At 43.1% G+C, this 27,015-nt stretch overlaps 1 protein-coding gene across 7 annotated transcripts in view; it reads left to right on the top strand.

Moving 5' to 3' along the window:
• The window catches only part of LOC147012594 (hemicentin-2-like), a 62,346-nt gene extending 39,004 nt beyond the window's left edge, over window positions 1–23,342 (top strand). For 5 of the 7 annotated variants that reach the window (XM_085853611.1, XM_085853609.1, XM_085853608.1 and 2 more), the window contains 13 exons: window positions 1,698–1,794; window positions 4,317–4,487; window positions 4,661–4,813; window positions 6,630–6,767; window positions 8,436–8,557; window positions 13,180–13,411; window positions 13,952–14,017; window positions 14,458–14,574; window positions 15,680–15,745; window positions 16,123–16,374; window positions 17,227–17,346; window positions 22,030–22,156; window positions 22,324–23,342. In XM_085853611.1, coding sequence (XP_085709737.1) covers window positions 1,698–1,794; window positions 4,317–4,487; window positions 4,661–4,813; window positions 6,630–6,767; window positions 8,436–8,557; window positions 13,180–13,411; window positions 13,952–14,017; window positions 14,458–14,574; window positions 15,680–15,745; window positions 16,123–16,374; window positions 17,227–17,346; window positions 22,030–22,156; window positions 22,324–22,741 — 2,079 coding nt within the window. In that variant the 3' untranslated portion in view covers window positions 22,742–23,342. Of the gene's footprint in view, window positions 1–1,697; window positions 1,795–4,316; window positions 4,488–4,660; window positions 4,814–6,629; window positions 6,768–8,435; window positions 8,558–13,179; window positions 13,412–13,951; window positions 14,018–14,457; window positions 14,575–15,569; window positions 15,746–16,122; window positions 16,375–17,226; window positions 17,431–22,029; window positions 22,157–22,323 lie in introns of those variants that run through there. The other 2 variants (XR_015051006.1, XR_015051007.1) reach the window with 2 other exon arrangements.
• Window positions 23,343–27,015: the final 3,673 nt, after the last annotated feature.

Raw genomic sequence — 27,015 nt, 5'->3', positions numbered from 1 at the left:
CATTATGTGTGTGCCAAGCTTGAACAAGTGAGCACAATATACGCCCGAACAAGAAGGTATATACAGAATTGTGCTACTACATGGAAAACAGCATCCTGGTTGCCATGGCAACCACTTTAAATGACAAACGTATATCGCAACACACCATCTTCACAGTCTGTACCTATGTACCAAATATGAAACGTGAAAGTTGAAAACTTTGGGAGTTATAGTGTGGACAGGAACAGATGGACGGACGGATGACCAGTATCACATAATACGCCCTGATATATATATATATATATATATATATATATATATATATATATATATATATATATATATATATATATATATATATATATATCTCTGGCGTATAACAAGATCGGTAAATGCATGTCTGAGAAATGGTTGAGGACGTATTCGACACCATGTTTTTTTTTTTTACAACTAAAATGGCCGCCAGTCGGCCATCTTGGATCTGATGTCAGAAAAAAAATGATGTGCATATGAATACCATCATGTGTTGTCTTTGTGCTAACTACGAATAAAATCAGTCCATCCATGTCCGAGATATGGTTGCGGACACACGCACAAACGCCATTACACCAATAAGATTTGTTTTGGATTTCTTAAAGAGATCTGTACCTTATCAACTTTAGAACTCGATCATTATTTAGTATTCTAATTAAATCTGCATTTGTCGGTTTCGTACCTCGTGTGTAAAGCCAACTCAGAAATTGAAAATTTACCATTTTAATGTTGTAGAACATATTTATTAAAATATCAAACAGCGTTTTCGTACAAATATCCTTGAACACAAAAATGATAACTTTCTTGAAGCTCAATACCCCTTAAATATTCTTCGATTCAGCTATTAAAAGTATTCCGACACATATGCCAGATGTTCTTCAAAAACTTTGTTGTTATTTATGTATCAAGAGGAAATATATGAAAGATAAGTATGATGACAAAATACCTCCCAATCTTTCTGTTGCTAAATCGGCTTGTATCCCCTTTGTTATTATGTGGTACCTTATTTTTTGTGTCTTCATAATAAACTAGATTGTAAGATGCATCACTTCGCTGATGGGAATACCAATCTTTCTGCAATTGCAAAAAAAAAAACCTAAAAAAAAACCAGTAGTTGTTATTAATAGGAAAAATTATATTTGGTGGTGTATAGATACCAACATAGGAAAGATTGCACTCATGCAATGAGGAGGGGAATAGTGTTGATGGGATATTCATCACAGCCTTTTTAGATACTGAATTCCAAATAATATACAACACACAAAGAGTAAGATCAAAAAAATTAAATATTCTCCCCTCCCTCCTCCCCCTCCCCCTCCTCCTCTCTTCCTTCTTTTGATCAAACTGTCTGGGGTACATATTAGGCATGGGCCATGCTGGGAAACAAACTCTCCTCGTGCGTGTTTGTGCAGCACGTTATATGCTGCGTGCATGTATACGTGTGTATGCATGAATTGCTGTGCTGCAATGTGTTGGGGGGGGATTATTCTTGGTTCATTAGTGGTATCCCCTAAAGGACAATTGTTGCTGGACGAATGCAGGTATGCTGAGACCGAGCTCCTTTTATATATTACAAACCATGGTGATGTCGTCATTGTGTTTGCTTTCAAATTATTTTACATTTCCTTTGACAACCCCAACAAATGGGTAATATTCTTCCTTGTGAGACTAATTTGTTTCTACAGATCAAAAGTGTGCATGAAGGTGATAAAGGTCAGTACACTTGTAGAGCAACCAACCCAGGAGGGACTTCAGAAAGAACTTTTTTTGTCAACATTTGGGGTAAGTTCTGCTTCAGGAAGTTTGTTTTAAAACCTTTCCTGGTTTCTCCCCTTCATGTGTGTGAGTGGATGAGTGTGTTGCACCAGAGATCTCTCTCTCTATATTTCTGTATTAAGTGTATAGTCTCGAATTACTGAGTAAGTTGTCTCTATTTATTTGTTTTGTTTACTTCAGTCTATCTGTCATCCCAAGATTATCCATTCATGTTGTCTCGTGGGTCTTTTAATAAATCTGTGTTGTTTTATAAGAGATGTATCTCCTGATTCCCGTCTTCTCGCATGCATGAACCATTTCACCATTTAGGAAATCCCTTTGGCAAACCTAAGTTCAGTTAACCAACTCATTTTAAGAGACCGGTGGAATGCAGGTCTCATTCAGGGTAAGAAACTGTGTTTCCACCCAAACATGGTTTTATTTAATTTGGCTATTCATGAAGCTTAATGCTTCGGCATAACGTGGCCATATTAGCAACCCCGTCAATATAATCACATTTGAAATTTGTCTGTAAAATGCTGTGCTGAAGATTTCCACAAAGGAGAAAACCCCTTTTTAATTTAACAGATCGTTTATTCTAAAAAACACATATCTGTGGAGACAAAAGCTTGTCTCAAGATTCCAAGCAGATCTCTGACTCTGAGCTAGAATACATGGCCCTTTCTATGATTAGAAAATTGGAAGGGGTCAGAACGTCACAGGGTACTTGGTTAATCGATACCAGACTACAAGAAAGCTTTGCTTGCACACGAGGTCCTTTAAGCAAAGAGAAAACAATCTTGTGCATAATTAAAGCAGATAGCACTTTGAAAGAATGTGTGTCTTCCTTCAGGGGCATGCATCCACAGGAAACCTTCATTTACATCGGCAATGATAAGCATTTATCGCAGCACCCCGATGGACCATCTGGTTTTCACAGCTTTGCAATACAATCAGAGGTCCATGACTTCAGCATTTCGATGAGACTCCTGCTTTACAATCAAAATAAGAGGACAATGGGAAGGCAGAGTTAATGAGCTTCATGCTTGTACAATTTTTACAATTGAATGGGAGACCAGAGTTGATGAGACTGCAATGCCTTTTGGGGGCCTGACGTTCCGGCACCAGCCAAACTAGTTCTACCCAATTTGTCAACCAAGTGAAACATAAAGATTATGTTGTTACATAGTTAACTAACATACTATATCTATTCATTTACATAACAACCTTCAGTATGCAATGATCCATCATCAAGTATATTTTAAAGTATCAGAGCAGCAAACATAATAGATGGGTACATATTTCCTTTAACTAAGCATGGACTAGCAACAATATCCCTCACGAGGCCCAGATGTGCTTGTGCCAGTATGGGGATTATATATTCATTATTATTATAATCATATGGTTTGAAAGTCATCTGGTTTGAAATATTCACTTTCAGTGTGCACTGATGTTATTGAGCATTTTACTGGAGCACTCAGGAGAGCACGTTTCACAAATAATTAATCAATGATCCTTAAGTTTTAAAGGATATATTACAGTTATATGTGTAATGTACTGAAATGGAAGATGCTTAGCAGGCAGACACGAGCGGAGGAACAGTCGAGCCGGGCTGTGTTGCACAAGCGCGAGCGCGGGCGTACTCTGCCCGCGGCTCTCCTTTATTCCGTACGCACACGCACAAGCTGCGTTCGACTACTGCATTCCTACGACGCCTCAGGCGGCGCGCACACCTTATATCCCTTGCAGATACGATGACCACTCCGACCACTCCCACACCACCACGCCCTTCCCCGTAGGCCCGCAGACTCCACCACAATATGGGATTAACAAGACCACAGTATATTGAACAGAGATTCTATTCCATTTACTCGTGGCCTGACACAGTTACTTCTGAGCAAACAAGGAAACTCATTACCCTGAGCAGCCCCCACCATGAGCAGCCCTTATTTGCAAATGCAATGAGTTTCTGACTCTATCATTGTGAGAGACCTGATAAGCATAATGATTGTCTCAGTGCCTTTGCAGCCAATGTTACCTGGTGAACCATTCCTTATATGGTAACAGTCACTTTAGTCAATGCTTTACAACAGATTCCACACTTCCATGTTGCTTAAAAGTATTTTAAAGCAAATAAAGATAAATTAGTACATAATTTGTGGACAAAGAACACATCTCAATATGAAAAAATATTTGTTTCAGCATGATCAATACATAAAACACCAGTGCTTTGCGATAATCATGTGATCCATAGAGCATAGAATGTCCATGCTCACATTTCACAGGATGTAATTAATTATTATTTTACTTCAACAATTCTGAGATTTAACACAAGTGTATACCCATTAGCTGAAGAGCATCACAAGAATAACCACAACAAATGGATTTTCTTAATTTCTTCTCACGGGAGTTACCAATTATCCGAGAAGCTGCTAAGCCATCGGCTTAGGGGATACTAAACAATTTCCATAATTATTTCTAGTGCTGTGATTTATATTGAATATTATAATCACGATAACATGTGCAAAATTTTGACCTCTCATTCACAGGGCATGACACCTGGAGTTCCTGGAGTATGTGGAGTGATTGCAGTGCAACGTGTGGCAGAGGTAAGAGGTGGCGAAAGAGATCGTGTCGCCAGCGTGCTCGAAACAATATGGCCCGAGAATGTGAGGGGACAGCCATGGAAACACAGGATTGTCTTAGCAGTGCTTGTCCAAGTAAGTGTGTCATGAAGAGTTTATTATGATGATGCACAATACATTTAAAGATTTTAAATTTTTTTTAATGTTGTCCAATATATACTGGTTTGTATTGTGTGAGGTTTAGCTTCTCAAAAGAGAATGAATATTTTTCACTGAATCTAATTCCATTTTGTTCCTGTAATATACAGGCTACTCTTACCTACAGCGGTTGGCGGGAACCCTCCGTGGTGAGCTGAATGGCCATGAACTCCCAGTTCTTGAAGTATATGCCAATGCCACTGGTGATTCGGCGGATGCACACATCATTACTGTCCGCATTGGCAGCGTTCCATCACATCTCGGTATGGATGTATTGTGATATTTATGTCCTTAGGTTCTAACAAGGAGACAAAAGAGAGATAAAGGATGGAAAGATTACAATAACAAAGTTTAAAAGGTGTAGACAGCCAGTGGCAAATACGAATGGTAAACATTGTGATTGTTTTTTTTCTACAATGCTATGCAAAAAAGAATCTGCACAAAAATACTGCTGCAAATATTTTACACATACCTGACACAGAAGTTTGAGTACCGAGTTTACTTACATCTGTTAAATATACAGGTGTGCTTGACTTCCACTAATTGGCAGATAACCAATTATATTGTATAAAAATTGGTCAATATAGAGTTAAATGCAACGAAGAAGACAAGAATGAGTGCTGAGGGTGTTCGGTTGATGCCAACTGACGTCACATAATACCTGGTTTCATTGTCCATGTCGAGAATATCAAACCCTGTTTCACCTATACTAACATTCTGATATTATAATGTTGACACAGAAATCGATTTCTTCGTGGAAAATTACACCAGCCATAAAGCATACAACCACTGAGTGGTGGTTCGGTGCACACATCACAAAGAACTACAAGTACGAGTTCCACCATGAGCTTGAGATCACCGCTTAAAAATGAAACCTTCGCAGGACCAAAGTCGGTGCACCATTTTTCATGGTTTAGTGCACCTGCATGCAGTCGTGTTTTTTTGTGCTCGTTGTGTTTTTTGTGCTAGTTGAAGAGGGTGAAGGGAATTTTGAAGCAATCTGACAAGAAGAGAAAGATACAATAGTAACTCCAAAATCTCACCAAGGAACAGGTGAGGATTTTTGTCATTTTATGATTCAAGCAGTCTGGAATCTGAACAATGTCATGCAGATGGACGAAGGTCAATTTGGTAACAGTGTGAATACGTCCCTCAAATGAACGTTCGGAGTCTGACAGAGTGCCTCGGTTGCAGGTTTATAAAATGGCTGTGATATGCGTGTTTGAGACATTCTTCAGAACCGAGGAAGAGCCAGAGACAAGCATTTCGGTTTCAGACTGGTCAAATTGCATCACCGAGGATTGAACTTCAGTTAAGCAAGATGAAAATGTGGCACTAGCTGTTAGATCATCAGCATGAAAGCAAATGACTATCTGAGTCTCTTCTTCATAACCAATAAAACTGGCATTATGACTACAAAATGTCGCCGAGAGGAAACGTGTAAGTTACAAAAATGAGAGGACTGAAGTCTGAGCCTTGAGGCACACTGACAATTAGAGGAATGGGCATTGAGTAAAGGTAATTGATGGAGACAGTTTGTGTAGCCATGTTTAAGATATAAGTCAGACGATAGGCAGTCCTGGATTACCGAAGTGGGAAGAGAGTCACACAAGGTTAAAATGTTATTATCAACGGTATCAAAATCACCGTAGAAATTCAGGAGATGAGATTGTGGTAATCCCTTAACGTCAGGATAACGGAGAATACCACAAGTAAAGAAGAAAAGACGTCTCAGTGCTATGAGAGTGTTTAATATGCCAGATTGAAAATCCCTAGTAAATACCATCAGTTCTGGTAAAATACTTTACAGTTTATTTGGGAAAAAGGTAAGAGTGAGATGTGATGATGAACAATATTAGGATCCAGGTGTTGATTGTTTTATATATATATATATATATATATATATATATATATATATATATATATATATATATATATATATATATATATATATATATATATATATATATATATATATATATTTTTTTTTTATTTTTTTATTTTTTTTTTTTTATTTTTTTTTCTTACTAGCAGGATTAACAGTAACAGACTCATATTTCCTCCATTGTTGTTTCTCAGGTTCCGAACTTGCTCTGGTTGTTTTTCACTTCACTTCGATCTATTGGGCACTGGCTTTTGAGAAAAGAGGAGCAAGGAACGGTTTGAAGGTGACAAATGGAGTCTATAAACAAGAAAGCACCATCACTTTTCCTACTGGTAAGTCATGTTCATGTAATATACTGGACTTACTTTTGTTGTCAAAATGTGTTCGTGTTTTCTCGAGTAAACGAGCTGAAGCTGCTGTTTGTGACATTGCTGTGCAGTGCCCACATTGGTTGAAGAAGGGGAATACCTCTTTTTTTATTGCCCCAAATAATGATTAATGCCCCAAAAGTCAGCTTTTCCTTGCTTTCCATGATAGATAGCCGACGTCAATCAACGTTCTGTGGATTTCATCCATTGTTGTACTCTCGTCACCTTGCTCCTCCATGAGCCTCAGTGTTGTTGAGAAAAAAACAATAGATATAAGGAGACTGCAGACTCAACATTGAAATAGCATTGCCAAACTACTCTCATGTAATTAATGCAACATTAAAATCCAACCTTTAAATTTTAAAACGCACTGTTATGTTGGTGGTGTAGATGGAGGAATTTGATAGAAAAGGTAGGATTGTATGGAGTTGCATGGCCCGTGGATGTGTAGGAGACATCTCAATGTAAGCGAAGTAGGGAAACTGTGAGCTCAAGTGTTATGTGTCACCACACGGCGGGGGGGGGGCTGCTGTGTTAAATTAGGTCGTGTCTCAGGCTAATTTCTCCCAGTATAGGATTGCCCCCGGTGACCTTTTCCTATGTTCTTGCATTTCAAGACCGGTGGTAAAAAGGAATCACGTCCATAGAACAACAACCAAGCCGCACATTTCCAAGCAAGTGAAAACAAGCTGTTAGTGAGACCAGAAATGATAACTAGTGAGACCACGCCCCTGGGGTGGATGGGGCGATGTCAGAGAGAGGAGAGACGAGAATGGAGGCAGGATCTGCGGTCGGGACACAAAGAGGAGCGTGAAGGGAGGTTCTGTGAGGCACGTGATTGAGAGAGACTCTGGCTGGCCACCCTAGACACGACTGAAAAAGCAGTGCAAATTCTGTTGTTCATTTGTGTGAATTTGTGTGAATGATGGAGCAAGACCCTAGCCATTGGCTGTTTGCCTGGGTCGTGTGAGGCCGCGCCTTGAAGCCTCAGGTTCTGCCAAGAGGGAAGAAGGTGGCGCAATTTCACAGAGGAGCGGCATCGGCAAGTGCGATCGTGAATAGAAGCTGCACGGCGGTTCCTGGGCCCTTAACAAAGAGACCATCCGCACGAACTACCTCCTATATGGTTCCCACCCAAAGAGCCATTTTGCAAGTTTCCCACGCAGGACGATCATCCTCGAGTGTAATCAAATTCCCCATAAGACCAAACACACATGCTAACACTGTTATGTGTTTAATAAATAAATCATACACACTGTACCACGAACCAGTCGCATGCGCAGACCGCCTCCTTTCCCCATCTTGGGAATTCTCATGTTGCCCGTTTGTTATGATGATGTTGTTGCCCGTTTGGGATACAAAGTCCATTACAATACCTTTCACAAAAGCATTACCCAACAAGTTAGATGGCCGGGCTGCTTTACTTGGATTAATAGAAATTGAGAATCCATGATGAGAAAAAGCAAGCCGGATGAGATGAATCAGAAGTGAAACAAAGGACTATTATAAGAATAGCCAGAAGAGGAAAGTAATGAGGAAGCGTCGAGACAAAGACATTTGGGAGATTGTAAGGAGTAATTTCTTATTTGGCAAAATGCAATTTAAGCTTTCATGTTCCTTTCACTCTGGCAGGAGAGAACTTGAAGGTAGTCCAGGTCTGCAAGGGCCTCGACAATATGAAGACCTTTCGGTTTGACATCTTTGTCAATGGGCGGGTTCCAGACATAACAGCAAATGGAGAAGACTGCATGCAGGTGAGAAGCTTTCTCAGGTCAGTTTTACTATCACCACTGTAAAAAGCAAAAAATAATAAAATCACTCCAATGATCTAACGGTGAAATATTACATAGTAATTCCATATCTGTTGATTATGGCATGAGCCTGGGGCATTGCATCACTCCCGGGAGGCCCGTGGACAGGATGAGCCACATCGATGTGTTGTGTGGTCACGTTTCCTTTGCAACCTTGATAGCCAGATGTGGATGAATAGTTGAAATGATGAAAATGATCAACCTTAAAAAGGGCAACATGTGCAAGTCAAGAGAACAAGAGTTGAAGCAGTTTTTTTTAAAAAATAGAAATCTGAGATTTCTGATTCCAGACTCGGTGGTTTAATGGTTAGAGCTTCCGTTCTGATGCTGGGAGGTTGGTGATGCGAAGCCCTGCCGAATCATACCAAAGAGTTTTAAAATTATGCGTGCTACTTAGTTGCTTGATGCTCAGGATTTGAAAGGATTAATCACTGACAAACAATGATAAGTTGGCAAAAGTTGCGCAGGCTTTGATGGGCTGAATTGCCTCTTCCTGCATTGACGTTCATTGTAAGTGAATAAATATGTCTATGCCTGGTGTTGGCTTCATGGTAAGTGTGGTGGGCTTGGGATCCTAGGATCCTGAGTTCAAATCCACCTTTGCTGTTAAATTAATACCAGGTGGGGTTGATTCTGCATGTCGTCCTTCCGAGGTCGTCAAAATGAGTGCCAGCTTGCTGGTATCCTGTGTCGGAGTGGCGACCCATCCAGGATTGTTTCCAATAGCCAAGGAGACTGCTTCGGCAGCACCAATGCTCCGCACAGAGTACAGTCCCAATGGATAGATGGATATATGTATGTACATTGTACACACTCACACACACACACACACACACACACACACACACACACACACACACACGAAGGTTGACCTCCAGGACTTGAGAATGTCAAAACCTGTCATTTGCCATCCATTTGATTCTGTCCACTGTGGGTGCTCTAATGTCTGTGGAGTCCAATTTGGGACTGGGACGCGTGCCCACGCGTCTAACATCGGAGGTTGTGTTGGTGGTGAGTGCCTTTGGCAGTCGCTCGGTCTTTCTGTTGGAGTTGTTTGAAATCATGCAACGAGCAAATATTTCTTTCAAAATGAAGAGTCTCAGCTTTCACTCAGCTTCTCCAGAGTAGCCCGTCAGCTGCGTGCTGCTCCCAGGTATTGGGGTCAATGTTAGTCCTTAAAGCTCTTCTTGAAGGTGTCCGTATAACGTTCATGTTGACCACACGGATGCCATTTACCTAAGGTCAGCTCACCGTGTACAATTTGCTTTGGAGTGCCTTCTTGTGACCATCTCTGTGTGCACTACTTTGACGGTGATGCAAGGGTCGTGCTCTCAGTGCTGAAATGCTTTGCTCCAAGTGATTTTAAAGAAGAGGATAACACAGGTAGGGTGCGGTAATTCCACCATGACTTGAGTTCCTCCATCCCCAGTGGATAGAGTACAGTGTCCACACAAAGGGTGTAAAGACAGACCCTCCCAATTATCGGCCTGTGAGCTTGCTTCCAATTACAAGCAAAGTCATAAAATATATCATTGCTTCTAATGTCAAGTCTTTACGATTTTCAAACAGTCTGACCTCTGCACACTGACCATCAGTTTGGATTCCATCCTCATCACTTAACTGTAGACATGCTTCTGCTCCTCTCTCAACAATGGTTGGAGGCCATCAATCTCAAACAAGAGGTTAGCACCATCTCCCTGGACATATCTAAGGCATTCAACACATTCTGGTGTCCTGCTTTGCTCACCCAATTATCCGCCTGTGGCATACAAGGCTGCCTTCATTCTGGGATTTCTGACTTCCCCCATTCATGCAATCAATGCGTTTCCATCAATGTAACCTTCTCCTAATGGAGGCTGGAGTTCCCCAAGGCAGTGTTTTGAGTCCAGTCTTGTTTGTCATCTCAATACATCTTACTTGTTGACCTGACTGTGGCATACAACAGCCAATCATAGGATTCTTGTGTATGAGTTATTCCAGATACCAAAGATGATCAGATCCAAAACATGCTGCCGAGGAGATGTTTCTTTGTGGTCCTCAGGGGTAACCGCGGCAGATGTCGTAGACAGAAGAATGGACTACCTCAAGGCAGTGTTCTTGCTCCCTTACCGTTTAATGTCGACACAAATGATCAACCCATGCATCCAAACACCCAAGCAACTCCAGGATGCATGTGTTCTTCCAGTAACCCTATTGTTCTTCCAGTAACCCTATTGTTCTTCCAGTAACCCTTTCCTGGTTAAACTTTCAGAATCCAGGCTGATTGTACACCTCAACTCTTTATTGCACCTCAACTCTTCCAGAAGATGCTCTGTCTCGCTCTTCCCGCCAGGGCCAGCAGTCCACCACCATCTCTTGTCCTCCCCAATTCCGATCCATGATCTTTATCCCCCCCATTAACTTTTCCTAACCCAACCATTTTGCGTTGCGGTGTTTCCTCCCCTCCTCCCTCTTTCCTTTTTCTGTTCATTCATTCCCTTGGGTGCTCACATGAGCATATAAACCAAGACTTCTCTCCAAATTGCAGAAGTAGCTGCTTAATTCGGTGTTGATTGCGTCGGTACTGATCATAACAGCACAATATAATCAATTAATTATTATAGGTGTAATTGGTGGAAGTTGTTTTCATTGCTATTTTTTTTACAGAAATCTGGGTACGTGCAAAGAATAAAAGGTAAATATATTATTACGGTTGTGGGGGCAGATGGAATAATTTAATAGGGAATTTAGTATTGTGTCGAGTTGCTTGGTGTAGAAGGCATCTCAATGTGAATAAGTAGGGAATCTGTGAACTTACAGTAAGTGTTCTGTGTCACCACACGAGGGGTGGTGCGGTGTTAATTAGCTTAGGGAGTAAGAATAATTTCCCCTGTATGTGATTGTCCTCTGTGATTTTTTCCCTATGTTTTTATATTTTAAGATCGGCAATGAATGTGAGAACGCGTCCGTGAAACCAGAACAAACGGGCAGAAAGCCCCACCTTCAAAGGATGACAACAAGCGAAGTCAAGCCCCGAAGGGCTATCGGTGGGCGTGACATCAGAAGCTGGCCGAGCAGGAGAAGCCCCGCCGTCCCGGGTTTGGTGCGAGCAAGCCACTCCCGGAGGTGGATCTTAAAAGGAAGAAGGGGTGAACAGCAGATACGGTGGATTGTAGGAGAGAAGTAGAGTGATGAAAGGCAGCTTGCGCATTTTGAGAGGATTTTTGTGGTGCATTTTTGAGATGCGAAAGAAAGGAAGCGCACAGGAGGGGTTGTGCATTTTTTGGAGGAAGAAGGAGTTGGCCTGGCATTCTGGGAGAGCCGTGATCAGAGGGGAGGCACAAGATGCATGGTTTGGAGAGGCGAGAGCGGAGATTGAGCGCACACCGAAGAGGACGACATGGCCATTGAATCCGTGTTGAGGCGGTTTGGTTCGTGTGGCGAAGTGAGATGCCGCCCTTTTGTTTCCGGTCGGATTGATGAGGACGAACGGAGCACCTGAAGCTGTTACACTGGGGTTTTGAGCCTTTATGTGGAGTGCCGCTCGCGGATTGCCTGGCGTGGGTTCGTCCCGCAACGAGAGAAGCGCCTCGATTCCAGTTCCAAAGGGTCAGCTTTAGTGCCAAGCTAAGTAAAGCAATAGTTTTGGAAGGAGGGTTTTTCTTTTTACTTTGTGTCCCTTTTGTGTGTATTTGAGTCTGTGTGCGGGGCCTCGACTGTAGGATTTATTTATTTCATATTATTATAATTTTTCCTTTTGAATTACCGTCCTTTGTACATATTTGTTTATGTTCATTAAATGTGTTCCTTTGAAGAAACTGTATTTTATTTTATTTCATTTTGTACACATTATCGAGGCTCGTATGAGAGCTAACACACAATGCACAACAAGGGGGGGCAGGAAACAAGAGGCACAGGAGAGGGAAGGACAAAACATTGGGGAACAGAGACATTAGGAGATCTGTGGAAGGCAGAGGGATGGGGCGGGGAACACGGGATATACAAGATGGACATTACAGGGACTTTCATGACTTTACAGGACAGGGAACTTTCGGGAAGGAGGGAGGTTTGGGGTGGATTAACGAGGGTAGAAAAGTTCGTGGTTTAGGATGGGGGAAGATAAGAGGTGGTGGTGAACAGCTGATTCATCGATTTGAAGTGTGGTTCGAGGATAAACCCCGTGTGCATCCGTTTCATTCCCCGTACTCCTCCGCCCCTCTGCCATTTCTTTCTGCCATGCCCTTCGAGCATGTGTTAAAATCTCCGGGGATCGACGTGTCTGCTTTCTCTTAATAAGGAACCGCTCGGCCATCTGGGGGCTGTCAGTGTGAACCGCCCGGCACCACAATTTGGGTCGGGGGGGTTAACCTGGGCCGGCCACCCCCGCGACAACATCATACTACTCAAACAAATGTCTATGAGCATAGATCATGCGTATGATAACTGAATAACCTCTTCCTTTGCCAGGGCTGCTTTGAGTTTCCTTCTTTGCACCAAAAACTCGACATAGTTTATAAATTCTCTCTCAACAAATGTGAACCTAGCTTTTGTTATACTATTGTTTTGTTTCTAATTCTGGGTTGCAGAACTTCTCAGAGAGGTCTGTACTGATGGGACCTGGGAAGATGTTTGCTTCTGGGCCAGCTCTGGGTTCGACTAAATCTTGTGCCAAGTGGAATCATGTGACCACATTTGAACAGCCAGACGCTCAACTCCCCACTCCACCTGTACAAACGCTCCGCGTATGGAGAAACAACATTGAGTGGTTGTCTGAAAACGGATACCTCTTTATCACTCTGAGTGCAACTATAAGCCCAGGTGTGTGCCCTCCTCCCACTCTCTGTCTCTCTCTGTCTCTCTCTTCCAAAGCGAGATGAGTGCGTGCCCTCTTTCTGCCAATGTATGAGTTGCGTCAATTCTCCATCAAATTCTAAAAGTTGTCGCAATTTTTTTGATTGTTCACATTACAAAGCATTAGTGTCTGTCTGTCCATCTGTCCATCCCTGAACTACTCCCTCAGTTTTTGGGGATAGCCCCACCAAACCATCTGTGGAACGTTGGGGTCAGCGGCAGTAAGATTTTTGCCGAAGTCCTTCACAAACCGGCTGTCCATGCCTAATGTTCGAATAAATGTATCACAGGAATGTTTAATTTATGGGATCATGGTTTGGCATTTGTCGTTTCCGCATTGTCTGATTGCTTTTGGGCTCCCTCCCATGCACAGCACGGGTACCTCGCGAATACTTTATATCGACCCTGGTGACCTACTTAACATAATTTTTTGTTCATTTTACTGCTAATCTGGTAATGAAATGAACTCGACAAGGCATTTGAAATGCACTTGCTCTTCCATTGCAGATCAGGAGTATATTGGAGGTTGTCCTCATGGATTCCACCCAGATAATGGTGACTTGTACTGTGCTGGTAGGTCGAGCAATTCATTTGCATTCTCCATTGTGTCTGCCATGTGTTAAATGACGTAGATCTCACACGAGCAATTTCAATGCACTGCAGATTTCAACCTCACTCCTTCAAAAATGGATTTCCAGAGTGGGAAAAAAACATTGCTGCATTTTTTTTTTTTAAGTGGTGTTGTCAAGAGTCTTTTATTCCAAGTTGTTCATTTTAGTGGAGCAGATAACAGCAATTTTTGAGAGGAATCGTGCAAATGATGATACAAGCATCAAAATTGCCGCATTTGTTCTCCAGGGGATTCTAATCAAATCTGCCTGATTGGCCATTTGAAAATCCAAATTTTTTTAAAATTTCGATATGTGCTCTCACCGAGAGCATTATCTCAGACGATAGAATCATGACGATGTCCATCTCCTTTGGTATCCTGATATATATTCTGTGTGTGCCAGACATAGATGAGTGTACAGATGAGCCGCCCCCCTGCGAGCATCAATGTTTGAACATCCACGGAAGCTTCCGTTGCTCTTGTTTCACCGGCTACCATTTGGGAGGCAAAATCTGTCCCGGTATGTTCCTTTGCCAATCACCCTTATTACAGGAACTGTCCTCCATGAACTCCAGCTCTCAGCTGTCACCATGAGCCAAAATATCTGTGATCACCGGACTACATTTTTAAAAAATGTCAAAGTACGTTTTACCTGTAATTTACACTGTTGGTGATATTTGTTTAGATTTAACAAATGTTCGTAAAAGGGTTTTTGGAGTTTTGTTGGGTAGTCGATAAAGTCGAAGAAAAAAAATTTTTTTTTGATCTACCCTTATTATCACTTTTTCCGTCGATATGTTTGTCTGTATGTCTGTCTGTTCGGTCCAGTGCTCCGTTAATACAATGGTGATTTCAATGAAACTTGGTGGGTAGGTTCATACCATGACCTAGTTGTGTGAAAATGAGAACCGTTGCTATGGAGAACACCGTTGCCTAGTAACGGGACTTTGAAATTTTTGAAAAATCATAAAAAAATTATTTTTTCGAAAATCAAAAATCGGGCCACGAGCGACTGTGGGCAGTACATTCAGCCATATTGTAAAAAAATTTCCAGCCGAATCCTATGAAAACTGTCGGAGAAGATAGACTTTGAATGATTCCTGGTCGAAAACAATAAAAAAACGAAGTTCGTTATATCTCAGAGACTATGAGTCAGATTTTCATGAAACTGCTATGGTAGGTTCATGGTATGTCCTAGTTATGTATGAGAAAGAACCGTTGCTATGGACCCCTCCGTTGCCTAGCAACGGCCGAAAAACCTCTAAATGTGGGGGTATTTTAACGAAAAAACAATCTGCAGCATTAACCCTTGAAGCTGGAATCATGAATTTTTTTGTGCTTAATCCTCAGGTCATTCCCCATTGAACAGGCCCATCGCATCAGGTTCTATTGGGTAGGCGACTACCCATGTCCGCCTACCGGCTTGTCTGTTTGTTTGTTTTTTTTGCATTAATCGTCAGAAAGTCTCATATGCTTTTCATTTAAGTCTCATTCGAATACGAGTTTGCCCGACAGGAAGTTTGTGCAGAGGATGCATTGGAACTGCTGCAACATCACCAGCATTGGGGAGATAATCGGAACCTCCACTTGGAATTCTAAAATGCCTCCTCATGGTGTATACACAGATGGCTGTGATGATGAAACTTGTGATGAAGACAAATACTGTCAACAAGGCAATGGTTCATGCGAAGGTCAGGAATAAGGAATCCTCACAATTCGCTTGAAATAAAATTTAGCATAAACATTATTTTACAAAATTGGGTGATGACAAAGTTTGCAATGGTTTCCGAAGTTAATGTCTCTCCTCTTATTCCTCTCCCTCCTTCTCATATTCTCTCTCTCTCTCTCTCTCTCTCTCTCTCTCTCTCTCTCTCTCTCTCTCTCTCTCTCTCTCTCTCTCTCTCTCTCTCTCTCTCTCTCTCTCTCTCTCTCTCTCTCTCTCTCTGTCTCTCTGTCTCTCTGTCTCTCTGTCTCTCTGTCTCTCTCTCTGTCTCTCTGTCTCTCTGTCTCTCTGTCTCTCTCTCTCTCTTCCTCCCCCCCCCCTGTCCCTTTTGCTGTCTCCGTGTAGATATTGATGAGTGTACCTTCCTGCCTCAACCATGTTCCCACATTTGCCGAAATCTACCTGGCTCCTTCCTCTGCCTGTGCCCGTCGGGCATGGCCTTGCACGCAGACCGTTTTTCCTGCCAGGCCACAACACACATGCTAGCTTTTCCATTTTCAAACCCACGTATTCGTTTGTCAGATGAAGACATGGATAAACAAACCCAGAACAAAAATTGTCCCGTCGGCTTCCATAATCATGAAGACCACTGTGTGGGTAAGAATGACCCTGCATGTTGGGATAATCTGGAATGGCTTCACATATTGCAATTATCTCAGTGAAAGAGTTGTTTTTGTTACTGAGAGGGAATGTGAAAGTCCATAAAAAGATAATTAATAGTTGTTGGTCTGGATGGGATGTCTGTTTAAGAATAAAGTGGTTGTGCTCGTTATCCCCAAGCTTTATGAAAGAAACGGGGGATATTGTAATCGGCTCTGTCTGTCTATCTGTCTGCCCGTCCGTCTGTCACGCTATCTCCTCCTAAACATTTGGGCAAAAATTCACCAAACTTGTTCGTTATGATCATCACATGGCAAGAGGGTGGCCCTGTCTCCCAGGAGAGCATCAAAAGGTCAAATACCGAAAAATACCATAACGGGCACATTTTAAAACTTTTTAATGAAACGTTGTATAGAATGCAATCACCATTGGGTGACTCATGAAATATGTAACCATTTGTTGGATTTGACCCCTGGGTTCATGGCCCAAGGAGTGAGGACTTAGGGGTCACAGGGGTCAAAACGGGAAAAATTTTAACTAAAAATCTGATATTGGGTCAATCCTGGTGGAACTTGATGTCATCTTTGATTGTTCCTCGAGGTGAGAAACGTGGGGACTTGTGATGGTGCAGCATCGACGTCGCTCTAGTTCGTCCTGTTTAAATGTTTTGTTTTTTTTTTGGTGCAAGTACGTTGTCGATACATTCTTTTAAGATAACATGATGTTGTGAGTGATGGCCGCATGATGTGTGCAATCGTTTGGTGAATTGATGAGTAAGAGTGTTGCAGTGTTTGAGTAACAGTTTTGTGTATTTGTAAGTGTGATCGCAGCAATACTGTGGGTGTGCAGACACTAACGAGTGCAACCGAGGTTCATTGTGCCAGCATGAATGTGTGAACACCGTTGGGAGCTTTCATTGTGGTTGCCCTGGCGGTTACCGACTCGCAAGTGATGCTCGTGGCTGTGAAGGTACCAACTGACGGCATCTTTGGACTCTTTTTCTCGCTTCTCTTCGAAAGCTTCAGCAGTTGTTGTTATCAGCATCAAATGGAGGTTTGAAAACATGAACATCGAACGTAGCGGACGGAATTTACAGCTGGTGAAATCCCTTATGGAATACTTATTACCGAGCACATTGTCCAGGGACGAGGGAGGGTTGTGTAATCTGGGGTTGTGTAGTCTGTGTGTCTATTTGTGTGTTCGTGTGTGTGTGTAGTGTATGTCTGCGTGTATATCTATGTGTTTATATATGTGTGTGTTTTTGTAGTGTGTGTGTGTTGTGTGTGTCCACACACAGTCAAACTTTAATATTGCGCCCCTAATAATATTGCGCCCCTAATAATATTGCGCCCCTAATAATATTGCGCCCCTAATAATATTGCGCCACAGTTCCACATGGTGGTCCAGTCGAACCATAACATTCCGATTGATTTTACACTTTGAGTGTGGATTATGTGTAAAGCTGTGGATTATGTATCCTGCCATTGACAGTTTCTAAATCTGGTGTTTGAGATTAATGTTTAAAATTCCATGGACTGCAAAAAAAAAAAAAAAATCAGTGCTTGAAGGAATTAGACCCCCATGTTCATGAGAAGTGCTGATGCTCAAACAGAAACTGTCATACTTTGGTTGGACACATCATGTGTGCAGAAAACGAAAGGCTGGAGAAGTCAACCATGCTGGGGAGGGTTGAAGGAAGAGGAGGAAGAGTAAGACCTTGTATGTGCCTGATGGATGGGGTAAAACGTGCAAACAAGCTGTCTCTGCCAGAGCTTCGGAAAGCAGTGCAGGATCGGGATGTTTGGACAAATCTGATCAATAACATCACCAGAAGGAGGCCACCACTTGATGGAACTGGATAACAATCCGTGCCTGTTCCTGAGTGTGTGTTTGTAACGAGGCTTTTCAATGTTAAATGTTCTGATTGTTGGTATTGTACTTGGTTTTGTTCCATATTTCATGGTTTACAGTACACATTGTGGGTCAGTGTATTTGAAGGTTCCATCAGAGTGTGTTCCTCATGGTGCTGTGTTCCCATGTTCAGATCCATTGTGTTGTTAATTTGTCCATTTTCTGATAATGGCCTTGCGATTCATGGAAATATCTACCTTTGTGTCTTATTGCACTTGTCCCACATTTAGTACAACTAAGTTTCTCTTTTCGACATTCCGAGACAATGGACAAAACAAATTCAAGACTACAAGGGCACTTGGCAGAGTACATAGTCTTACCTCACACTACTGAACAAAAATACCATTGTTAACTGAACCATCGTTAACTGAACCATCATTAACTGAACTATCGTTAACTGAACCATCGTTAACTGAACTATCGTTAACTGAACCATCATTAACTGAACTATCGTTAACTGAACACGCTAGTATTATGGCCCAATGCTATGATGACCCACATAACCGTATGGTCCATGCACCCTATTATGTGACATACATTGCCATTGTCCATCGCTTTATTAATTACTGCTTCGCTGATGGAGATGTTGGATGAGGGGGAGGGGGGAGGGGGGAGAGAGAGGGGGGAGATGGAGAGGGAGATGGGTGGGAGAGAGAGGGGGGAAGAGGGAGGGAAAATGGAGAGTGTGTAGGGGAAGAAGGGGGGGGGGATTCCAGCAGATGTGACGTCTGGTTTAAAGTCCATCCGAGAGATGGCACACACACACACACACACACACACACACACACACACACACACACACACACACACACACACACACACACACACACACACACACACACACACACTGATGAATCACCCTGCCTGTGACTGTTTACAGCTGGGTTGGGATTCAAACCCAGGCGAGACAGTTTAGAGCTAGCGTATGTTTCTCTCAGCTCTCCTGCTGTGATCTGGTGATTTGTTGCTTCATAAAAAGTGAATTGATCCGAGCAGCAGTTACAACTGCAAATAAATAAATAACCAGCTTTAATTTGTCCAATTCGCACATTCATTGACAGCCCTTCCTCTCCTCGACCTCCAGTGAGTTGTATGGTGGTGGAGGGGGTTTGGCAGGAGGATACCATGAGGCGTGAGGGGAGGGGAAGGGAAGGCAGCATGAGGGGAAGGGAGGGGAAGGCAGCGTGAGGGGAAGGGAAGGCAGCATGAGAGGAAGGAATGGGAAGGCAGCATGAGGGGAAAGGGGGGAGGCAGCACAAGAGGGGAAGGCAGCATGAGGGGAGGGGATGGCAGCACAAGGATGGGGGAAGGCAGCACAAGGGGGGGCAAGAGAAGGCAGCATGAGGGGAGGGAAGGAGAAGGCAGTGTGAGCGTAGGGTCTGTCTGAATGGAGAGAGAATGGTGGAGGAGCGAGGAGGTAGGGATAATGAGGAAGGGTGGGGAGCGAGGAAGGAGGGGTGTGAGGAAGGGTGGGGTAGTGAGGAGGGGTGCGAGAAGGGAAGACAGTGTGAGAAAAGGGGAAGGAAACATGAAGGAAAGGGAAGGCAGTGTGAAGGCAGGGGAAGTGAGGACAAGGTGAGGAAGAGGGAGGGGAGGGTCCATCCGGACATCCATGTCCAGAGATAACCACCATCCAGACATAACCACCATCCAGACAAGTCCAGAGAGAAAGACAGAGATAGATAGAGGGAAGAAAGGGGGGGATAGGGTAGAGAGAGGGGGGAGGTAGAGAGAGAGAGAGGTGTGGGAGGAGGGTGCTGCACTGTATTAGGAGGGGGTGGAGCAAGGTTATGACAAAGAGAGGAGGGGTGGGGGGAAGGGAGTTAGTGGAGAGAATGTTTTTTTTGTTTGTTTGTTTATTTGTATACATTGTCGAAGCTCGTATGAGAGCTAACACACAACGCACATCAAGGGGGGGGCATGAGACAAGAGGGGATGGAGTCGGAAGGACAAAACAGTGGGGAACAGAGACATTAGGAGATCTGTGGAAGGGAGAGAGATGGGACGGGGAACATGAGGAATTGATGATGGACATTACAGGGACTTTCAGGAAGGAAAGCAGGGGAATTGAAGGAAGTGGGCTTGGGTGGATTATCGGGGGTAGAAAAGATCGAGGATTTGGATGGGGGAAGATAAGAGGTGGTGGTGAACAGCTGTTTTGAAAGCCTGGAGGGAAGAATGGGAATGAACAGTGTGGGAGTTTATTCCAAAGGTGGGAAAAAAGAGGAATGAAAGAGTGAAGGTGAGCAGTGATTCGTGATTTTGGTAGTTTTACCAGAAGGGGGTTGTTGGCGGACCTTGAGCGCCCTGTGGAAATGTGGTGGGGACAAATCACAGAGAGAGCAGGGGGGGCAAGGCTGGAGAGAAGACGGTAGAAAACAGGAAGACCACCGACCAATCTGCGGTGATTGAGTGAGAGGCCCAAAGGCTCAGCCTCATTGCAGGAGATGCCAATGATCCGAAATGCCTTGGTTTCTACAGCATGAAGCCAAGAAAGGTGGGAGGCAGGAGCACCAGCCCAGAGGGGAGAGCAGTACTCCATCAGGCTACGGACAAAAGCTTTGTAAGTGGTCAGGAGCTCAGGTGGGCCGAGGAAGGACCTTGCACGACGGAGGATTCCCAGTCGGCGACTGGCTTTGGAGGCGAGGTTGGAAATGTGACTTTCCCAGGAAAGGTCATGGCAGATAGTGAGACCTAGAAGCTTGAAAGAAAGGACTTCTTCCAGAGGATTGTTGAGAAAGTGGATGGGGGGGTTTTCTAAACGGTCCTTTCGAAGAGACATCGTGAGAGTGTGAGATTTGTCCGGATTGAAAGACATGTTCCACGTGTTGGACCAGTTTGTGATTTTATCCAGATCTGCAGTGAGCGAAGAAGCTGCTGCTTGCCGGTCTGAGGGATGACCGATGGTACGGCAGAGGGTGGAGTCGTCAGCAAAGAGATTTAGAGGATTTTCCAGAGAGTCAGAGAGATCATTGATGTTATGCTTTATGAACAACACACACACACACACACACACACACACACACACACACACACACACACACACACACACACACACACACACACACACACACACAGACATTACTTTGGAGTGAGACTAATTAATTGCGGTTGTTGGCTCCTGTACATTGGCTTTGATTCCACTTACATTTTGCAAAGTAACTTCCTGATGGACTCTCCCTGTTTGATTTGATAATGCTGCTGCTGATGTTTAAGTTACATGGACTTTTCCTCTGGACATGTTCACCTCCTCTCAATATTTTATTTGTATTTGCATCGAAGGAATCAAAGTCATGGAATCGTAAAAAGACAATGGAAAGTTAACATTGACAATGAAAGGTTCATAATTCCAGAAAGGATTGCGTGTTAGGATGGGGGATATCACATGGTGGTGATCCACCACTTGAGAGACGAAATATATAAAAGAGAAATGTGGAAACGATTCCAGAGGTCAGAGTAAAAATGACCGATCAGCCTGGACATTGGAGGATTAACAAGGAGTGATCCAAGGAATGAACACATGCTTCCTGGTGGAATAGAAAGTGTTCAACGTGCAAAAAGACCCAAGGGGGTGTACCTCTTACTATTATGCCACTGAATCTGGTTAATCCATTTTGTAATCACATTGCACATATCACCCCGGCCCAAAACCACTCAACTTCAACATAGTCATTGCACCCATCCCCTTTCCCTTCACTCTCCTCTCTTTTGTTCAGAGATTTCACAAATTTATTTTTGTAGATGTGGATGAATGTGAAGAGCAGGGAGTTTCCTGCGGTTCGAGCCGGCTGTGTTTCAACATGCGAGGTAGTTACCAATGTGTCTCCAGCCCTTGTCCCTCTGGCTCTCGCCTTGACCCCATCTCCAAGTAAGTACTGCTCTTGCCGATCAATAACTGTCGTTGCTTATCCAAAACCTTTGCTCCACCGTCCAGACACTTTTGGAGCAGTTTATGCAGTGCTTTGACCTCCACTTAATGGAGTTAACTTACCATCACCGGTTGAAAAGATGTCCTTTTCCCGTTTTCCTGCACAGGGGTTGTGTTCAACACTGCAGCCTCAATTCTGAAAATCGCAGAAGCTCCTCCGGTCTTTCACCGCACATTCGTTCTCCTTGCCCTTACGTGGATTTCACTCGGCAGTACAAGTTGATCTCAATGCCCTCAACTGTAGCACCCGGCACTAAGCTTGTGCAGTTGATCGCAGAGGATAACGATGGCCGACCTCACACTCGCACCACCTTCCACAGCCTCGCCCCAGAGACTCTGTCACCATTCAGAATACTTCAAGATCCAAATGCCAAGGCACGAGGACTAGTTGTAGCCCACCAGACCTTGAAGGCAAACCGGGTTTACAGGCTGAAAGTGCGGGCACTCTCATTCGGAGCACAAGGATCCTTGGAGAAACAGGTCACGTTCGTTATCATTCTTTCAGTTGGGCCGTATCCTTATTAATAATCAATGTGGTTGATCAACCACGTGATATGCAGGTTCATTGTATTTATTTATGATCTCCACCATGTTTCTTTCAGCACAATCTCACTGTGAAAATATTATCAGGGTTTGTTATGTACAACAGCTCCTGCACAATCTTACCCCCTGCCCCTGCTCCACTACTTCTGTATCTCTCCCATCTTGGCATTTCTCGATTTTTGTCACTTCCTTGATGATCCCATTAATTAATTTGTTCATTCTTCAAATATATATATATATATATATATATATATATATATATATATATATATATATATATATATATATATATATATATATATATAGTTATTTTTCAAAAGAATAAAGAGTTGCATCCAACCAAAAAGGAAGCTGCACCTACTCTGCTAACTTAAGTAAAAAGCAAGAACAGACCCAGTCTCGGACAACGTTTCGCTCGCTTCCCAGTGCGCTTCCTCAGGCCAATAGACCCTGGGTCTCGGCACGTGTCCGCTTTTATTCCCGAGACGAGCACTCATTTCCGGACAAGTGCTGGTGTGCGAGGTCAATGGAGGAGTGTTTCTATTTTGCCAAATCTTATGCAATAAACGTCAAATCGCATCATCGAAGGTCTACTCTGCACTTTGTTTACTACTTACTCGTGTTCTGGTGGTGTGTATGTGTGAAGGTGAGCGGATGTTGTGCTTGCTGTTGTTTTTGATGTTTTCGGGGCACGAACATGGCTGATTTCGTATCCGGGTTGGACGTGATGGCCGAAGGGTTGCGTGGTTGGTGGAATTTCCATGAGGTGTTGTGCACGTGTGGGTGTGATGTTGGGGACCGAGCGCTAATTTTTTGCTCACCTTGTCCAGTTGCTTGCACCATCCAGTTTTTACCATTTGTATCAGAGGTGGATGTGGAGGTTTACCTAACACAGGGGTGGATGCGGAGATATCAGAGGTGGATGTTGAAAATTATGTAACACCCACCTGGAATTTGACTATATGTTACAACGTGGGATTATCAGAACATCCAGCAATTGGTCCTTACTGCTGCACATGGTACCCAAAAAGGACACCTTGGGATTGGCATCCTTGTGGGGGTTATTCGTCCTTAAACAACATGACTATTCCAGACCGTTACCCCCATTCCACGCATTCAGGATTTTACCGCTACACTCCATGGTGCTACAATGCTCTCCAAGATCGACCTCATCTGTGCATACCATCGGATACCCGTGGATCCAGATGACATCCCGAAGACGGCAGTCCACCACATCTTGCGGCCTGTTTAAATTCCTCCAGATGCCATTCGGCCTATACAATGCCGCACAGACCTTTCAGCATTTTATAGATCCAGAGCTTGGGGAATTACACTTCTGCTACGTGTATATAGATAATATTCTAATCACCAGAGCATCCACAGAAAAACCGGGAACACCTACGTCCTACGTCTCTTCATCTGTTTGCAGGACTTCATCATCATCATCAATCCCATGAAGTGCATATTTAGCATTCCGGGTTTGAATTTTCTCAGCCATTGTATTAATGGCTCAGGCATCTGTCCAATTGAGGAGAAAGTGCAGATTGTCTGGGATTTCCCATTACTGCCATCTCAACATAAACTGTGAGGTTTTTGGGCCTTGTCAACGTTTACCATTGTTTATTCCACACGTAGCAACAAGAGAGGAACCGACAAGCCTGATGGTAGGATGACCTCTGATGTCGAGGTGGGTGCGGCCCTTCACCAGTTCACTGATGCCGACTCGTGTCCACTGGCCTTCTCTGAAATGCTTAAACCAACACAGCACAAGTACAGCGCCTTCGATCGGGAACTGGTCGCTGTGCACCTTGCCATCAGGCACACTTCCACCATTTATTAGAGTCCAGATAATTATCTGTACTTACTGACCACAAACCTTCAACATTCGCTCTCGCATTCTCCTTGCACGCTCCACCAACTCGGTTACATCTCACAGTTCACCACCGACATCCGACACGTCAAAGGAATCCCAAAGTCAGCAGCCGACGCTCTCTTGCACATTGAGGTATTAGCATTGTCCTTCTACCAATATCGAGGTGGACCTCAATTTTAATGCACTTCCAGTGGCGTGGTGGGAGGACACAGGACAGAGCAGACAAAAGCAACAAACTTTGTCCAGGTGCTTGTTAGACCTATTTTGATAGGTGCCACTTAATCGAATCATGCCTTCATGTATTATTATGCTAATTTATGCAAATGACATGTGTTTATTAATAATTAATTCATTGAAATTGTAACTTACAAGCTCAAAAACTGGAGGAAATAAATACTCTCTGCCTGTTTATTATCACCACTCCAATTCATTATTAAATTCAACTATCTTCAGTTGTTTTTTAAATTATAGTGTTAATTTATGCAAATTATATGCATTTTTCATGTCAGTACAGGTATTTTCTTGAACGTGTAAATTACCAGCTCTAAACTTTAAGCAGTGAAATATTTTCTGGGTGTTAAACATAAATTATATTATTCAATACTCTGTTAAAATCAATTCCGCTTGGTGACATATTTATGATAATTTATGCAAATTATTAATTTCTCATAGAAAGATGCCAATGTACACGTAATACTTTAAAACACTTTTAAGCAAACTCGCTCAGTAAAACAAACATCCTAACAGTGTTTGATTGACTTTCAGATCTCCCAACATAGACTCCAGGTAAAGTAATAAATATTGCTCACCTCGATGTGTTGCTCTCCACCACTTTTCTACAAGTCCAGAGAATGCCTTACTGCAGCACTTGAACCACGCTGTGTGCCACCAGCCTGGGATCTGGAGCACCAATCATCTGAGTCAGCAAAAGATGCCAAACCCCAGAGTCATTTGGCTGGACGTTGGACAAAGACAGCCAGTCTTGGCTTCCAGTTTGGCCCACTCTACCTGTTGCCTCCAAAGCCTGCAATGAACTGATCAAGCGTGGCTGCATTGGCAGATTTGCTTGGAAGGAGGCCGGATGGAGGTGCACCGACCGAGCTTTGTAGCTGTAAATGTGAAAAGTCGATTCCCAGAAGGCATGTCAATTTGTTTTTCACTTATACTTAACCCATTTGATGGTACTTGAACACACTTTTCATGAGATATTGAATTTGTAAATCCTGCAAATGCTGCTTTTTTTTTTTTAATGGATATTTATGTCATTGAAAAGTTGATGTAAATTAATTTGTGTATTTTAATCACGCGTCTATGAAAGTTTTACACATTCAGAAATCAGCTCACATGAACATGAGAGGGGAAGGTGTCGTGCGTGCAGTCTGGGTTGAAGCTGCCAATCTTCCATCTCTGGTTCCCATTTTATTTGTCCGTAATGCATGGATCGTATCATCACATCACAAACTCTGAATAGAACAAACACATCATGTCCAAACCACCCCCCCCCCCCCAAAAAAGCTGCCAATTTTAATCTTTAAAATTACATTGAATATGCAATTAAATGCATTCATTTCGATAAATTAGCAACAAACTCAGACAAGATATTCATCAATTAATAGTTAACATTGCAATATTACTTATCTGGGCCAAACACGTATATACACAAAAAGATTCACTGTTGAAATACCGGAGAATATGCTTCAAAATGCATATCATTTGCATAAATTTTCATTTTAATCATAGTAGCCAATTACAGATTTGTGGCACCGATGGAAAAAATCAATGATGTCGAAATAAATGACACCCAGAAAAAGAAAATGGAGCTTTTGAGCTTTTGTCCGCAGTGTCTTCAAAGCCAACACTCCAAGATCTAATGTCACACTGTCGCACCACTCGGTAACTTTTCAACACTGGATTGGCGTTTCGATCGGGTCCACATGGATCTTGTCGGTCTCCCACCACCTTCGAACGGACACCGCCATTCATTGACCTGTTCCAACAAATTCATCCATTGGCCAGAGGCTACACCAAGAGCTGGCATCTCGACACCTACCATCGCCCGGACCATTGGCTACACCTGGATCGCACCTTTTGGCACTCCGTCAACTATCACAACAGATTGTGGTGGCCAGTTTTGAGTCGCCTCTGTTTTTGAGAGCCGACTCTCAACTTCCAACTTCGTTCAGCCATGCAAGGCCTTCAGGTTACTCCGACAGGTAGGCCTTTGTCAAGCACGACTTGTATTCCACAGGAGTTTTCAATGTGCACGTGCACCCACGTATTTGTACGGCGTGATGCTGTCTGGAAAACCCTTGCAGCAACCTGACGACATCCATCCATCCATTGGGACCATACTCTGTGCAGAGCGTTGGTGCTGCCTAAACAG

Source organism: Eptatretus burgeri, chromosome 14 (genome assembly GCF_056783735.1).
Source record: "Eptatretus burgeri isolate ZD-2024b chromosome 14, Ebu_testis_v1, whole genome shotgun sequence".
In the NCBI taxonomy this organism is placed as follows: Eukaryota; Metazoa; Chordata; class Myxini; order Myxiniformes; family Myxinidae; genus Eptatretus; species Eptatretus burgeri.
Note: the sequence above shows the minus strand (reverse complement) of the source record. Positions and strands in the feature narration are given on the sequence as shown.